Here is a 16,524-nt window from a genome sequence, read left to right as displayed (position 1 = left end):
TCCAGGTGCTGAGTCCAAAAACAATTACTGAATTTTGTCTCGCAAAGGACCCAAAACAGTGTTATTTGCTCCGGTTAAAACGTATCCTTTATTACATGAAGAAAAGGACAATATTTTGAGCACAAAATGGCTCTTTGTGAGGACTGAGCAATTTGAACGGGAGCAGATGACAGTGATTTCTCACATTACATCCATTAGACTGAGTTTTTACTGTTGCATTATAATTACCCCTTCATGCAAATATCTAACCACTTAAGAGGTGTCAACACAAAGGGGAGCAGTATGTACTGCACATCTAAAATGTAAGCACTGCAGACTGCTGTGCGAACACTGATACACTTTTCCCTGTCAGCCTCAAGTCAAAAATCCAAATCACATTCAGCAGAAAATCATCTACATAACAGACACGCACGTTTTAAAATGCATTCAGTAACAGCTATTGAGATATTGAATCCAATTCAATTACTTTTGTCTTTAAATCAATAGTTTATGACATTTTCAATGCTGACAGTCCAGGTAACACATGATGACATCACAGATAAAACAGGTGACACTGAGCCATGCACTGTCCTGAACATATGGCTTTGTCTTTAAAATGAATGGGTAGAATTAGGAGGTACATTAGACAAACAAGACTAAACATGATAAATATGCCAATTGTTTCAGAAATGTATCTTACTGTAACTAATGCTTTAATGGGTCAATGACATTAATATCACGATTCAGACAAAATGCGGTCTGGAAGGGCCCATGGGACTGTTGAGCTCTGCATCAGGTTGTGACTGAATGGCTCTGGCCAGAGTCTCCAGCTGAGTCATGAAACTCTGAATCTCTATAGCAGAACTGTGAGTGCAGGCCAGAGGCAGGTGGGCGGGAACAGGCCTACGATCTGCAACACAAACAGTCTGTCAGAACAAGTGATGCCAGGTGATGGTGATGTCTGAATTCACCTAAGAAGATTGAAAAAAATATATATATGAAAGGAACACCTCTGTATGTGTAGTGGAAGAACCTGTCAGACTTTGTGCAGCTCACCTTGAAAGAACTGCCCGCTGCGTGTTCTGGCAGCAGCTCTAGACAAGGCCAACCACACAACAGTGTCTGCTCCTTGCTCTACACTGCGCAGCCTCTCCCCCATCATCTGGTGGAACTGAGGCATTGATGTAGAAACAGCTGGAAAAAGGAAAAATGATCAATGGTCTGCAGGTTCAGTGAAAACTAAAGTGCATGTTCAAAGTATGTCCTCAAGGAAAAGTTCACTTTAAAATAATTTGGGTAATTTTCACTAATTGGGGATGATGAAAAAGTAAATAGAATAGTGTTATATAAAAATATAATAGAAATAAATTTTGCTTTTATTATTTTTTGCTTTGAAAATCATTCTAATGCAGACTCAAAATACCTATTCATTTCAACAATTAAATGATTACAAAATATGAAAATTACGCAAAATTACCTCATGTCCTCTATCTCACAGCTCACTGCTATTAGGTAAATATTTATTTATTTATGAAGGCAGATGTTTACATTAGAGTTTATGGTCACACATTTTGTGTGTTATGGGGTCAAACCTGGATGAATTTTCAAAACAACCAAATTGAATATTTACTTGTCCACCAAAGACGGTGGACAACACTTTTGGTTACTTTTTTATGAAACTAACCTGTAGAATTTTGTGAATTTTGGTTTGGTTGCTTTTTATTGAATTAATGAAAAAAAGTGTTAGTCTTAAAATATTTGCTATAGCACCACCGTCAGGAGAACTGGAGGACAGGACTGCTGTGCAAGTGCAGTATGTGTGCGATTGTCTGTTCATTGAAAGGCATTTTTTTGAGAACAGAAAGAAACAAAGACAAAATATATACCACCAGCAACAATAGTTTTCAGGCCCTTTGGGTCTGCTGCGTAATGGGTCAGTACCTTGTGTGTCTACCCAGCCCGGATGCATCACAGAAAAGTGAATGACTGGGTTGGCTTTAGCCCACTGTTGTGTCAGCACCACCTGCTGTCTCTGAGGAGAAACAACACATTGTCGCCTCAGCTTAGAAATGTACCCTTACAATATTCACTACTACTGTTAATGTATTTTGCTTTACTGTTGTATTTTTTTCTTCTGTTCAACCACGTTACACAGACAAATCCAAACCCAGTGAGACAGATACAGGTAAGAAGTATTCAGATGGGTAGCAATACTACAGTGTTAAAATACTCTGTCACAAGTAAAAGTCCTTTATTCAAAATTTTCAAAGTACAAAAGTATTAGCATCAAAATATACTTGAATTACCAAAAGTCAAAGTACTCATTATGCAGAATGGCCCATTTCAGAATTGCATTAATGTGTACATCACTTTAGTGTTGCAGCTGGAAAAGTGGGGCTCATTTTAATTACTTTATATACTGCTGGTTAGCTTAACCTGCAATAATATATCATAACTTATTTGTTGATGTATATGTTGTATTAATAATCTAAATCTGCAAAGTAACTAAAGCTATCGAATAAATGTAGCGGAGTAAAAAGTACAATATTTGCCTCCAAAATGTGGAGTAGAAGTATAAAGTAGCACAAAATAGAAATACATCAAAATTGTACTTGAGAACAGTACTTGAGTAAATGTACTTAGTTACATTCCACCACTGTTGACTTATAACCTGGATTACATTCTCCTCTTCTACCTTGTTCTGGGCATAGACCATGACACCATCAAAGTAGCCCCTCTCTGACTGCAAGTCATCAACCCTGAGTTCCTGGACCAGCATGCCTCCCGAGGACACAGTGATCTAACAGGCAGGGAGAAGAAAGGCACAGTGTGCTTAGACAACAGCCACTAACAGCGTGAACAGAAGTGGCATTATGCTGTCCACATGATGCAGATGAGCACGTTGTTTGTGTGTATTTGTGTGTGTGTGTCCATACCACCCTCGGATCCCGGCTCTTCTGTAGAAGTGGTATGAGACTCTGGGTGAGGATGTACACGCCTAAAGAGATGGAGAAAAGGCACTAATTTAAAACTATTATATGAGCGTACCACTCTGTGACCATCAGAATGAGGTCTCACCCATAGTGTTGGTGGCAAAGTTTATCTCCAGTCCCTCTGCATTCACCTCTCTCTTGTGCACCATACACCCTGCATTGTTTATCTGTCACAGGAAAATGACAAAGAAGTCAAAAAGCTGAGTCCACACCAACAACATTATTAATTTATATTTGTGATGAAGATTAAAGGAGATGGGTGATACCTACCAACACATTCAAGGATGGATGCTGCTTCTTGAAGGCTTCTGCAAACTCCCAGACTTTGCGTGTCTCTGACATGTCCACAATATGGATGTATACCTCCTACAATAACCAGATAAGTATGAGTCTCTCTCTCACACACAAATCATGGGATTTGTCACTTCTTTTTCCCATTTAGCGTTAGGCATGTGCAAGGCAAACACCACTCACCATATTCCCAGACTCACTGACAATGTCCTCCCTGGCATCTTCTGCTTTATCTTTGTTTCTACACACCAGGTGGACTGTCCCACCTGGAAACAAAACAGAAAACTTTATTTTCTATCAATATAGAGTGCATGGCAGAGAACATACCTCTCCAGCATTCACCTTTCTTGGCTATAGCCATGGCTGTTGCTCTGCCAATTCCACTGTTGGCTCCGGTGATCATAAAAGACCTTCCGACAACGGACACATTCAGGTCTTGGGGCTCAAAGTCTTTAGATGCCGCCTCATGTCCCTTCCTGAAGGCACGCGCAAAACACACTAATCAATGTGTGCCTCAAAGTTAAAGGAGGTCTATAGATTTTTTTAACAACAGAGTCACAAGATTGACAATCTGTTTTTCTCTCTTCATATTTTAGCTTCAGTAGTCATGTGATGTGAATGTCATCCTCAAGACACATCAGCTGTCAATGGAACTATTGTAATTATACATAAAGGCAAGTTTGTGTGGTGATGTGTGCATTACACTATTCAGACCTTTGGTATTCTGTTTAGCAGTCTTTAGGCTAAAATAAATGACATGAGATACATTTTACAGACAATAAATCCTGTACTTAAGACAGTCAACAAGCAGGACTAACAGTTTGTACTATATATACACTGACTGAGATTCACAAAGTGTCCCCTGACAGCAGTTTCTTTAGAATCTCTAAATCTCTAGATAAGATCCACAATAAGGACTCAGTAGTATAGACTGACCTTGTATATTGGTGGATTCCATTCAAAAACCAGATAGCATTTCGGTACAGAGACATGTTATCAACAATCCCCAAAAAGTGCACCAGCTTGCCAGTCCCTGTCAACCACTGTGACAGAGAAGTATCACATGAAGCAGGCGGAAAGGGTGCACGTGCTGCTCTCTGCCGGCCATGCGTGGGAATAACACTTCAACACTCACCCTGACAGTCAAGTGATGTTAAGTTAAAGTTTTATCAGCTCATTCATTGAAACGCTTCGTACAAATCACGTGGTAGATCGTTACAGGTTGTGATGGGCTGCTGGTCGGGTGCATCCCTGCAACACAACACTACAATAACCAATCCAGATGGTTGTGAGGTCTGGTGACGCATCCGGCAGGCACCGCTCCTCCGGCGGCCAGGAGGGCGGAGTTAGCCAACTTTCACACTGAGTGGAGTGGACGACGGATAGATATGTGTTCAGTCGGACCAGTTGACCCGCTGTGAGGGTTAAAGTGCTTATTTTTTTAATTATCTTTTGATGCGTTTATAGCTCTTGGCGCGGCGTCAAAATGGTAAGTGTTTGTTTGCTGCGCATGGCTGTAGCTGTAAGATAGCGTCAGGCTGTTCACCTGTTGCACCTGTTGTCGCTGTCAGGTAGCTAAAGCTAGAAACTACGCCTCGACACCACTTCCTTTTACGCTGCGGCCTGTTCGCTGTTGTCTGGCCTCCCAACAGCAGCTGGGTTTGGTTTATATTGTGAATTGTTATTGTGTGTATCGCACTCTAAGCGACAGTCGGAAGTAAGGTGTGCGTTTCCTCAACCGGTCCCATCAGCAGAACAGGTTTCGTCACTTTGCGAGTCCTGCCCTGGTGGCAGTTTACGCTTTCCATATTAATTTGCCTATGGGCTGACGCAGGGGATACACTACTGGAAATACCAGTACAAGGAGTGGTGGTAGACCTGCTGTTTTTCTATTATAATGTGGTTTTATAATCCTGATAACGTTTCTCCAGCAGTATTGTTCTTTTTCTGTCCACTTTACTGAAAAACAGGTAGCCTATGTCCTCATGTTGTTGAAACCAAGTGAACGCATTTTCCTTAAATGGCTACAAAGTTAGAGAAAAGCATTTTCACACTGTACAACAGTGTGCCATATTTTATGCATTTGGTTTCTCCAACAGTTCATAGAAGCGATCTGTTAGTTGAAATAATAAATCCAGCATCACAACAAAGGGGAAATATCTTGTGCTTGTGTATTATAATGTTCAGGCTTTCCTTGTAATTAACTCTGGCTCTTTTGGGGAAGTTTTGGTAGGTTTTAACAGGGCTTTGTTGCATATTACAACATGAGTTTAGAAATGATCTCTGCGCTGGTGTGTCTGTGAGATATTTAAGTCAAGCCAATTTTATTTATATGGCCCAAAATCACAAATTTCACTCAGAGGTGCGATACAAAACACTCACACTTAATCTAGAGAAGGACAAACATCAACAATGAGAGGAAGACTTAAAGGAAACAGTGTGTCAGTGTGGTTCCGATAGAGGTGAGTGAAAATAAATGTCCATTTTGATATGTAGCCAAATCTGTTTCCAACTCCTTAGCTCTCTTGAAAATCAGAAAGAAAACTCCAAACTACCTCTTCCACAGTCGCGTGTTAACCTTCACATTTCTGCCTGTCAAGCCTTTTTCCCCCTTTAGTGTTTGGTCAGTCGAGTTACTCTTTAATGTGCCATGACAACAGCAAATTGCTCGTTTGACCCTTGGTTTGTGTCTGTGTGTGTGTGTGTGTGTGTGTGTGTGTGTGTGTGTGTGTGTGTTAGAGGGTAGTTAATAATGTCTTCTGCAATGACTTTGTGCGGACGTGTGTGTGTGTATGTATTTGTTCATACAAGTCATCCCATCAGTTCGTGCATGCATCACGATTGCCCCTCTGACCCTGCGGTGTGTCTTGTGGTGTTAGATGCGCTTCCTGCTGCTCTTCAGTCGCCAGGGGAAGCTGCGTCTGCAGAAGTGGTTCACGCCCATGACAGAACGTGAGAAGAAGAAGATCATCAGGGACATGACCACCATGGTGTTGGCACGGCAACCACGCTCCTGTAACTTCCTGCACTGGAAAGACCTGAAGATTATTTACAAGAGGTGGGTGCTGCCCCCGCATGCTTGTTTAACTAGTTCAAATTACTTTATCTGCTTCTTAAGCAGCGGGACCCCCAGGCTCTTTTCTACCCATAGTTACCCCTTCTGTATGTATAATTGATAACTTCTCTGTATATTTGTATCAGCTGAAAATCGGCACTGTGTGTCATCTTTTCCTCAGGTATGCAAGCTTGTTTTTCTGCTTGGCCATAGAGAACCAGGAGAATGAGCTGTTAGCTTTGGAGGTTATTCATCGCTACGTGGAGCTTCTGGACAAATACTTTGGCAATGTATTTAATTGTTTCACCCTCTTTTATTCAATATGCAACTGTAGCCTGAAGTGTAACTGTTGAAATGCGACGGTTGCTTAAAATAAGAGCATATTAACTGTTGAACTAGGCTGTAAAGATGATATTACACAGAAGTTTTAATGTAAAAATGTAAGTAATTGAAGTACATTCTTATTTTATAAAAATCGCAATAATCGCCGTCATACCTTCTCTCAGGTGTGTGAGCTGGACATAATCTTTAACTTTGAGAAGGCCTATTTTATCCTGGATGAGTTTCTAATTGGAGGGGAAATACAAGAAACCTCCAAACAGATGGTGAATCGCTCCATTGAAGCTTCAGACATGTTACAGGAGGTGAGATGCGTTGGCACACACTCATACGCAACACAACACAACACAAGGCGTGGCTTGTGAGTATATGACATCTGTTGCATGGCTCGACATAATTAAAGAAACGGTGACATGTTTTGGATGTAGTTTAGAGTTTGTCTTGTTTTGGGTTTTGTTAATCTTGGCTGTTAAGCACTTAGAAAGGTCCAGATGCCTGAAATCGGTTCTTTACATGCAACAACAATTATCGTGAATGCTGTATCAAGCTCCAGCGTGGGAACTTGTGTCAGTGTATTTGTGTCAGTGTGAATTTACCATCAAGTGTCGCAAGTAGTCAGTGTTATAATGAGTTCAATTAACAGTGGTGCTGCTGAGTCCCGGGTGTGCCTTTGTCTTTCTCGTAGCTAATAGGCTTGTGGATATTAGCTGTTTCTATAGATTTGTGTTTGTGCTGCTGTTTTTCTTACCCCTCTGTGTGTGTGTGTGTGTGTGTGTGTGTGTGTGTGTGTGTGTATTTCTCTCTCTCTCTCTCTGCCATTGTTATTGCGAGTGAGAGACAGATTTTTCCTGTAACATGCCGTAGGTTTAGTGTTTGGCTGATGCTTCCCGCTCTCCCTGTAGGTCCGTGGCTCTGTGTGGTACAGTAGTTAACTGGGTGTGTTGTTCTGTGCTTCTGAGTAGGGCTGACTAACACTTTTAATCTAGAGTTGGATTGTGTGCAGTGTAGCCTCCCATTCATTTTGACCATTATCGCTTCAGGATGACAACAGTGATTGGTATGAGGTGGAGCTGTTTGGATGACCTTGAATATGGACAGAAAGGTTAGATGTTCTGCTTGTGTTAGTTACCTTGTGTTGGTGTGCTCAGCATTCAATTACAGGTGATGTGTGCCTGTGAATATTAATTGTATTATAGTGCATTTTTTCCAAGGCTTACAACCTGATTTTTGCTCTTTTCTGCTTTTTTCTAGACCATGGAGGAGTATATGAGCAAACCTGCATTTTAACCCGTGGGGGGGAAAGGACTTTGAGTAACAGCGGGGAGGAATACAGGAACCAAATATACTGTATATGAGTCAAAGAAGTTTCTGAATATGAAAATGGGATTTGCTTTGAGTCTATTGAACTATTTCAAAAGGAGAAATGGGCATATTGAATGTCTGCTTTCCTTCTGCATGAAGCATTGCTGCAATGTAACTTCATTTGAGAGTACATCTAATATTTGTTCATAGTCATGTGCTCAATTGAAGGAGGGGGGAGGGTTGTTTTTACATTAACTGCTGTTATTAAATTCAAATGAAGTAGTAATAGAGGATCGGGGGTGTGAAATTCATAACTATGAAGTGATTTTAAATTTATAAATTAGTTGCATTTATACTTAAAGCATGTATTAACATATTGGAAGTGAATGGTTTCATTCTGAAAACACTACACATTGATTTAGGAAAAATTGTGCTTCTCTGCCACTCCGGTCAATATCTACAAAAACCAAACAAATCCAAAGCATAAAACATATTTATAAGTGATGGCTTTGCTTACATACCATCAAACAACTCATTTTGAATGACACTGATTATGACAGATTTCTTATCGTTTTGGATCTGTATAACCTATTACACACGTGTGGCACCACAAGTCTTTAAAAGGAGCAGTTGCTAGCGTGGGTGTGAATATCACTGCTTTTTATATTGTGCAATTTATGATGTTGGAGGTTTTGATTAAAATATGTATTTTGATAAACAGTCTCCTTTGAGTAATCATTCTTGCAGTACTTGCATATTGATGATTGATTTGATTGATTTCACCAAACCCCATGGAATTTAATGTTTAGTTGGATCAACATGATTTAAAAAAAAGTTATTTTCTCCGCCAATACTGTTTCCACTGCTCCCTCTGATTGTAAACCCTGGCTGGCTATTAGTGTATGGTGTGATTTTTAATAAGGCAACACAACTCAGCAAGAAGAAAAATAATACAGCTGATGCTTTATTCATCTGTGATTCGTCACACATTATTGAACATGTACAAAATGGTTTAAAAATGAGCATACATAGCACAACCACTGGTAGGCCAACAATACAGAGCTTCGCAGTATGAAAGGGTTGGAAGGCAGGCGACGGTCTGATATTTAGACTTGGAAATAATTATCCATAATAATAACATTAAATCCACTAACCCTGAATATAGCAAGAGTCACAACAACACTCGTTCTCAGCCCAGCAAACTGCCCTAACGAAAAATCCCTATAAATATTCCTATATAGTACTCCTGCTGTATACTTGTGTTTCAAAGGCCCAGTCAGCATTATACTTTGTAATTTACAGATATATTCACATATGTAATTAACATAGATGAAAAATAAGCGTTTTTACCATTACTCGGTTGATTATAATTGAAAATATAGGACTGTTTTCTGCTGTTTACAAACACCATTAATGTAAACAAACCTGTAACAACATCACAAAACTTTAATAACTGGATTTCATTGTGATTTTAATGTTGGTCAGTGTATTTTTTGGCGATTTGAAGATACCTTTTTTTTTCTCATTTGCACGGTCGAACCTTTAATCTCCTATGATATCGCTATAATTTTTCTATGATGTTCTTGCAGCAAGTAGGGACTAGTATTTTTTAAAAATGCATCGGACCTGTAAGACTTCTATAGTTCATTTTCGTTAGGGTGATATTAGTAATACCAGCTATTGTTCATATAATAGAAATTTTGTAAACTAGATCACGTCCACCAAACTTTATTTTTGAGACAGTATAAATACTATATTCATAATTTCGTGCGTCTTGCAGGGCATCAGGCTACATCCCAGCCACTGTTTTTTCACGGTGCTCCTTCTCCTCTTCTTCATTTACGGTCTGTGGAGCCGAGGTCTTGGCCGTTATCTCCTCTTTCCCCTCCATCTCTGTGGGATTAACGTTCTCCTCTGTGGCCACCTCGGTTTCCCTCTTGGCCACTGGCCTCTTTTCAGTGTCCCCTTGCCCCAAGTAGTCCTTCAGGGCCCGCTCGTACAGCTCGTAGGGGAACTGTCCCTTCAGTTGCGCCTGGGTGTCCCGCTTGGTGATGGTGTTGGGGTACTCTGTGAGGATTTTAGCCGCCAGGTAGGTCGTCACCTCATCTTCCACATCGCCGCCATCATCATCTTCATCATCAGCCTGACGTTTCAGGGGCATTTTGTTGAGCTCGGATAAAAAGAGGTTCTCCCTGCGCCCGGAGGGAGGAGGGATTTTAACTGGACCCGGATTTGCAACCGGTTTGGACGCCACTGGGACTCTGTCAGAGGAGGCAGACGTCTTCAGGGGTCTCTGCACCACAGGATACTCGTTACTGATAGTCTCCACGCCGATGATGTCTAAAAAGTCCTCTCTGTCCATGTCCTCAGGGGCGGTCTTGCTCTTCACCGGCAGTCTGCGGCTGAAGTACCTGATCTTGGGTGTCTGGCCGGTCGTGTAGCGAGCTGAGGCATGGGGAGCGCGGTGGAGCTTCCTGAGCTCCTCTGTGAGCAGCATATCGATAAGGTCCTGTGGAGGGACGTGGAGCTTTAGGGAGAGCTCCAGCAACTCCTTCACTGTCCGAGGATCCATGATGGAGGGGCGGATCAGTCTCTTTCTCTGCTCTCCGGTCTTATCTCTCTTCTGCGTCTGGTCGCTCATCTCCAGGACCTTCAACAGGTAGTAATCTACCAGTTTAGTGTCATCATCAGCATCCTCTTGGTTCTGGCTCGCCCGGCGTTGCATCTCCTCCCTTTCTGCTTCCTCCTGGTCCCCGAGCGCCCTATCCGTTTCTTCGTGGCTCCCGTTGACCATCTCCTCCGTCTCCTCCCTCTCCTCCACGGGGACCCACTCCTCTCCTCCGGCAACATCCTCGTAGGCCTGGTTTCTCAGGCCGAACCCGTCCTCTTCCTCATCATCGTCGTCCCCGAACATGTCTCTCTTCTGGCCGGCGACTGTGGGCATCCTCCCAAGCTCTTCAAAGATGGAGCGTAAATTGGCAAGGCTCTGGGGTGTGTACTGCTCATCCAGGTCCTCTGTGGCCCGTTTGGAAGCGTCCGTGTTCTCCTCATCCTCAAACATCAGCGGGTATTTCTTGTGGGGTCTGGGGAAATTGCCGTAGTCTACCGGTGCGCTCTCGGGGACTTCAGTGTCTTTGGTGCGGTGCCTGTGCGTGCGGCGGTCGTTCCTGGGCGCCGATGCGGGGGTGAGCTTTGCGTCTTTCCCGGCCTGATCCTGGAGAGACTTGAGCAGGGCTTTCATCAGCTGCTCAGCGGTAATGTCCTGCCTCTGCATGCCGGGGGCAGGCTGACGGTCCCCGGGACCCTCGTCCTGCTGCGAGGCGAGCTGAAGCAGGACCCTGAACTTGTCCACTTCGTCGTAATCCACGGGTTCAGCTCGGCCCCCGTTACGCTGCTTCAGGTTCTCAATGTACTCCAGGGCTTTGATCATGTCGGAGCTGGGCGGGTAGGCAGCCGGCTGCCCCTCACTCTCCCCGCCTGGGAGCCTGTAGTGGCGGGGGAGAGACGCAGCCTGCACGGCGCATCCATGGAGGAGGAAGGCGAGCAGGACCACGGCTCCCCCCGCGGGCAACTTGTGGTGGAAATGCAGCATTATAGGCTATTTGTTACCTGCAAATCAAGAGAGCATACAATGTCAGTGAAGCAACTGAAAAAACAAAATAACCCAAATCCACGAGGATTGAGTGGATGTTTCTGATGATTTTGGCCTAAAACTTACTCGAAAGCAACGCGCATAAGCCTGAGCGAGTCTGTTTTGATCTGGGATTTGTATGCCTATCAGGGAGTTACGCTCCGCAAATTGAATGATACGATGCTGTGCGTGAGGAGATACATTCACATCACTGGATGAGTCACTCCCCGCGTTGTTATGGGCAACCTCAACATCCGACTTCCTCTTAACAACACAAACCTTCGTTAAAAAGCCTTTACTTCCTCGTTATTTCTCTAGGCTATAGCAACAACGCGCTGTCATCACCGATTACCGTTGAGGATCGATTCACCACATTGATAAAACCCCATTCTAATAAATCTGCGAAAAGCGAATGGGGAGGGTGGGGAGGCTGTCCTCCAATCGAAGACATTGGGATATTCATTTGAACTAAAATGACTAAAACATAAAAAAAGAGATGTCTTACCTTTGGCAATGAAGCTCAGACAGCAGTGAAGGTGTATGGCATCTCTTCTGGAGCGGGGCTGTTCGCTTCTGTTTTCAGCACTTGGACAGCTCCCCTCGTTATATGAGGCAACACCTGACCACCGCGTCATCGCACAACACACGCAATGGCCGTTCCTAAAAGATCCATATAAATGATTAAGGTTTATCATATGGCATACTAAAAACCTCGTTGTATTAAAAATAGTCCTCTGTGCTGTGGGTTGCACTGCACCGCTCTGTAAAACCTATTGACTGGGAAAGATCTTTAAAAGTCTGGGAGCAGATGTATTGACTTCAGGACTGCTGCCCATGTCTCACAAAGAGCGATGTGTTTATGTGAATATTCATCCATCGTGACATTTAAACTGTTCACCTTGCATGAACATTTATTTTATTAGAAGGAGCTCATAAATCCGAGAAACAATATCCAAATGTTCCTTTCCAACTATTGCAAACATCAACATTAAGGCACCACTTTTATGAGACTAGGCTATGTCATCTTAAAAATATATTCGGCATGTACCAAAAATTACACGTTTCCTTTCACACTGAAGCGTCACAAAAAAAGCACTTTTGAGTATATCTGTGTAAAACAATATGCAGTTTTAGCATCACTGCCCCCCCTCTTCATGGCATATGAAGAGTTAAACCCTCTAGCGATGACTCACAGGCTAAAACCACCGCGGAGTTGCTGTCGCAGTTCAGCAGCCCGCTCTCTCTCTTCTGACAGAGACTGTGATTAACACCCTCCTGCCGGCTGGGGGCCAGAGCTCCGGCATTTCGCAGGTCGACAAGATAAAGGGGCCACAGCATGGCACCTGCCGATAAAAGGTCAGGGATGGGTAGTGACAAAGTTTATGGTGAGAAAGCCATACTAAACACTTACTTTTCACCAGGTATCATCCAGTGAACATCTGTGGTTATCATCATAATATATTTTGAGTAGCACTTTTACACTTAGGTGTAAATAAAGAACAACATACATCTCATCAAAATAAAGGCACTGACTCGATGTAATTTCTCTGTAGGAAGGCAGGAAGCTTCAGTACATAGATTCATAAGCTTAGCTGGAGCCAAGTCATTTAATGCTTTAAAAGTAATGAATATATTTAGATTTCATTGAATATTCACATGCCAGTACTCTGGTAGTCTTTGTTAGTATCTCACTACAAGGCAAACAAATGACCAGTCAAATACATTAGGAAGATTTTATGCTCTAGCCACATCTCAAGTCTCCTTTATACCCCCTAAAGTGATTCTAACTATTTCGTTTCATGCCCTCTGACACTCCATAATGCCCCCCCCAGCACATCTAATTGCATCCAGTGTGCTCCTTATTTATTCCATGCTGTGATCCTTTTACATCCATTAGACTAGTAAAAGAAATAAAATTGCCTACTTAATGTTTTCACTTCACCCTTGCTGCCGAGCTCACGCTGTGTCATCAAATAGAGGAGACGACAACGCTGGAGGTGCTTTTTACTCAGCTGCCTGCTCTCCAGGGCTGAAAAGCTGCAGAGAGCTTCCTGACGTTAAGAGACACATCCATCTGCCTGGCTGCTGCTGTGTGTGCTGGCTTGTTTAAGTTCCTCTGTGTGTGTGTGTGTGTGTGTGTGTGTGTGTGTGTGTGTGTGTGTGTGTGAAAGGGGGGAAAAAAACTGAATCACAGATCAAGAGACTGATAGAGAGAAAGAGAGATGTGGTGTTGTTTGTAAGCTGTGTTGTATAATCCCACAGCATCACTCCTCTGACATCACATCTCTCCATTCAGAAACAGCCTCCACCCTGAGGGAGCTTCAACTCCAGAGGTCGTACCAGCCAGCACACTGTAGTATCAATCATTAAAAGGTTACATTCTCTTGTGTGCCCATTAAGAGATGGATAATAGAATATGCTCATTGTCTGCTATCAATTTGACTGAAAATGAACAAGCACACGAGGGCTATATGAAGATTAATTTAATTGTTCAGGTCATTTCATGGCCAGGCCATTGACTGATGAAAATGTCATACTTGTGTGTACATAAGAGTTAAAGTGACAGGTTTTTTATACAGAAAGAGCCCTTTAATCTTTGGGTTGTGTCCAGTTGCAGCCAGGAGCGTACTCTAGTGTAGAAACACAGGCGCACACATGTGCTTACTGTATTTTTATGTGTGTCTGAGTCAGAAATGCTCAAATGTGCTTCATTCACTGCTAAAAATAACTGGTTACATGGTTGCTCGGATGTGTGTGAGTGATTATGCACCACAACAAACAGAAATGTATTTTAGTGGGATATTATGGTATTTCTTCAAACTTACTTCTGCCAGTTTTGGATCAGTTAGGAAAAAGTCTTGGTGGTTGGAAAAGTCCACAGGTATGTCTACATCCAGTGGTGGAAGAAGTATTCAGAGCCTTTACTTAAGTAAAAGTACCAGTACAATAATGTAAAAATACTGCGGGTAAAAGTCTTGCATTCTGAATCCCACTTAACTTAAAGTACAGTACAGTATTTGCATTATCTGCTAAATGTTTTTAAGTATCAAGGCCAAAGTACTAGTTCTGCAGAATGACTCCTGTGACTAATATATTATTATATATTACACTATTAGATAATTAATACTGATTCCTCAATACATAAGTAGCATTTAACTGTCATCGCTGGTCGAGGCGGAGCTCATTTTAAGAACTTTATATACCTTTAGGTAGTTTAATCTACATCAGTGCATTGTATTTTGCGGGTTCATCATATTTTTGTATGTAAAATCTTAATCTTAATTTCAGCTAAATGTAGTGGAATAAAAAGTACATTTCCCTCTGATTTAATTTGAATGAAAGTTTGCATTTCGATGACTAAAACAGAATTAGACTGATACCATTACAAGGCATTTCATGTATCCATCTTTGTGTGGAAATTTCTGTCTCTCTGTTTTGTTTTGTTTTGTTTTTTTAAATCTGTTGTTGTGTAAGTTATATCATCCCTCTGGGCACTTTGAGGTTTCTGAGTGATGGATCAGAGGTTTTTAAACTCAAATCCCAGCAGGTTCCCGATGGTGGAAGATTCACTGGCTGAATGTGTGATTCCTCTCCGGGGCTTGTGCTGTCTGTGTGCATCGTTCCATACAGACCCACACAGTTACTTAAGACATTAAAAACAAGAGAAACATTTCCCGTGATTGGTACTGCTACGTCCCTGTTCTCGCTCTCTTTCTCTCTATTTATTGACGGGAATTACAGCAGTGAAGAGGGAATCATAGTGGTTTGATTAAGAGTCCTTAGTGCCATTCTCACTCTCTCCTTGGTTTCCTGGTTTACATTACTTTATTTAACTGTCTCTCTCTCGTTCTATCTATCTATAGAAATTAGCTTTATTGCTTATTACAACATTATTTGTTGGCAAATTATTGATGACATGAATTGTCCTCTGTTTCTGTTGGTTACACAGTGATATATATTGAGCAGCTCCCCTTCCTCTCCAAGAAATAATCTGCATTGCATGTTGGGGCAAAGGTTTTTAAGTTTGTGATTGCATTTATTATGAAATCATGCAGGTGTTTCTAATATTTTTGTAATGTGTGCAGTGAAGAATAAATGCAGCTGTGTCTCTTGCTTGGGAGCACAGCTTGTCTATGTTTACCTCCACTGACAAACTGACTGAATCTGTATCTTGTCAAGTTTCTTTCTTATATTGAGGTGAGTCACAATGGTCTCCATTGTGTACTCTCTGGTTACCAAATGGGTTTCTAATTTATCCATTTTGTAGCTCACATGCTCAAAACTGCAGGAGAGTTATGCTTTACTGCTCAAAATATCTTATTAAACTTTAGATAGAAAACAAGTATAACTAGAACTGCAAGCAGGTATATCGGGGTCCAAGCACCTGACACAACTTGGAAACACAGGCGCCCCATCTTGGGGCACTCAGGAGGAAGAGGCCATCACTGAATATGGCTAAACAGCTGGTGTAATATGCATATGTATGCAGGGGCAGGTGATGCTCTCCTGCAGTGCACACTGCCAAGATCTGCGCCAGCCGTGGGCTGCAAGGGCCATGGAGAGTGAAACTAATCTCAATAAATCATTTTGCACCTCATTCATGAGTGTTGAAGTGTCTCCTGGTTTAGGTACTGTTCTCTGCAATACACTTAAACCCTAAAAGGGAAAAATAAATATGTATATATTACGTTCTTTTTCCTCATTCACTGTTTTTTTATTCACTGTAGAAAGAAATTCCTGAACCAACCACAGATGTATGAGTATATTTATTTTCTACAGAGCTCCTTTGCTTTGACAGACAAGGCAAAGTTGAAACAGGATACCCAGAAGGCAGTATAACAGCAGAAAGCCAAATAGAAATGCCAAACAAAGCAAGACAAAATTTAAGACAAGAACACAAGATAAAAACACTGAAAAACATGACAATGGAAATA

At 42.0% G+C, this 16,524-nt stretch overlaps 3 protein-coding genes across 6 annotated transcripts; 1 reads left to right on the top strand and 2 right to left on the bottom strand.

Annotated features, from left to right (window-relative positions):
* Positions 1–69: 69 nt before the first annotated feature.
* On the bottom strand, positions 70–4,405 carry LOC122886807 (dehydrogenase/reductase SDR family member 12-like). The gene is made up of 10 exons (XM_044219488.1): positions 4,200–4,405; positions 3,606–3,739; positions 3,447–3,529; positions 3,243–3,338; positions 3,058–3,139; positions 2,916–2,977; positions 2,675–2,779; positions 1,921–2,011; positions 1,036–1,173; positions 70–889 (listed from the first exon to the last, which is right to left on the bottom strand). Exons 1-10 carry the CDS (start codon positions 4,253–4,255, stop codon positions 723–725), a joined length of 1,014 nt encoding a protein of 337 aa, XP_044075423.1. The 5' UTR covers positions 4,256–4,405; the 3' UTR covers positions 70–722.
* A 179-nt stretch (positions 4,406–4,584) lies between these two features.
* ap1s3b (adaptor related protein complex 1 subunit sigma 3b) lies at positions 4,585–8,677 on the top strand. Of its 3 annotated transcripts, none has more exons than XM_044219493.1 (6): positions 4,585–4,752; positions 6,143–6,321; positions 6,500–6,608; positions 6,825–6,962; positions 7,698–7,759; positions 7,909–7,987. In XM_044219493.1, exons 1-5 carry the CDS (start codon positions 4,750–4,752, stop codon positions 7,737–7,739), a joined length of 471 nt encoding a protein of 156 aa, XP_044075428.1. In that variant the 5' UTR covers positions 4,585–4,749; the 3' UTR covers positions 7,740–7,759; positions 7,909–7,987. The 3 variants fall into 3 exon arrangements, with proteins under 3 accessions (XP_044075428.1, XP_044075430.1, XP_044075429.1); XM_044219494.1 differs by lacking the exon at positions 4,585–4,752 and adding an exon at positions 4,851–5,725; XM_044219495.1 differs by lacking the exon at positions 7,698–7,759 and having other exon boundaries at positions 4,593–4,752; positions 7,909–8,677.
* A 233-nt stretch (positions 8,678–8,910) lies between these two features.
* Positions 8,911–12,249, bottom strand: scg2b (secretogranin II b). 2 transcript variants are annotated; one of them, XM_044219446.1, is made up of 2 exons: positions 12,096–12,249; positions 8,911–11,568 (listed from the first exon to the last, which is right to left on the bottom strand). In XM_044219446.1, exon 2 carries the CDS (start codon positions 11,549–11,551, stop codon positions 9,749–9,751), a length of 1,803 nt encoding a protein of 600 aa, XP_044075381.1. In that variant the 5' UTR covers positions 11,552–11,568; positions 12,096–12,249; the 3' UTR covers positions 8,911–9,748. The 2 variants fall into 2 exon arrangements, with proteins under 2 accessions (XP_044075381.1, XP_044075382.1); XM_044219447.1 differs by lacking the exon at positions 12,096–12,249 and adding an exon at positions 11,678–11,831.
* Positions 12,250–16,524: the final 4,275 nt, after the last annotated feature.

The sequence above is a fragment of the Siniperca chuatsi genome, linkage group LG13 (assembly GCF_020085105.1).
Source record: "Siniperca chuatsi isolate FFG_IHB_CAS linkage group LG13, ASM2008510v1, whole genome shotgun sequence".
Lineage (NCBI taxonomy): Eukaryota > Metazoa > Chordata > Actinopteri > Centrarchiformes > Sinipercidae > Siniperca > Siniperca chuatsi.
This window is presented reverse-complemented; position numbering and strand designations above follow the sequence as displayed.

What these genes read in the sequence shown, in the direction of transcription:
- scg2b (XM_044219446.1), bottom strand. Translation starts at nt 11,551, where the DNA reads ATGCTGCATTTCCACCACAAGTTGCCCGCGGGGGGAGCCGTGGTCCTG.
- ap1s3b (XM_044219493.1), top strand. An exon ending in CTGAAGATTATTTACAAGAG is followed by an intron (nt 6,322 to 6,499) that starts GTGGGTGCTGCC and finishes TCTTTTCCTCAG; the next exon opens with GTATGCAAGCTTGTTTTTCT. An exon ending in CTTCAGACATGTTACAGGAG is followed by an intron (nt 6,963 to 7,697) that starts GTGAGATGCGTT and finishes TTATCGCTTCAG; the next exon opens with GATGACAACAGTGATTGGTA.
- LOC122886807 (XM_044219488.1), bottom strand. Translation starts at nt 4,255, where the DNA reads ATGTCTCTGTACCGAAATGCTATCTGGTTTTTGAATGGAATCCACCAA. An exon ending in GGAATCCACCAATATACAAG is followed by an intron (nt 3,740 to 4,199) that starts GTCAGTCTATAC and finishes GCGTGCCTTCAG; the next exon opens with GAAGGGACATGAGGCGGCAT. An exon ending in CAGCGGGCAGTTCTTTCAAG is followed by an intron (nt 890 to 1,035) that starts GTGAGCTGCACA and finishes TTTGTGTTGCAG; the next exon opens with ATCGTAGGCCTGTTCCCGCC.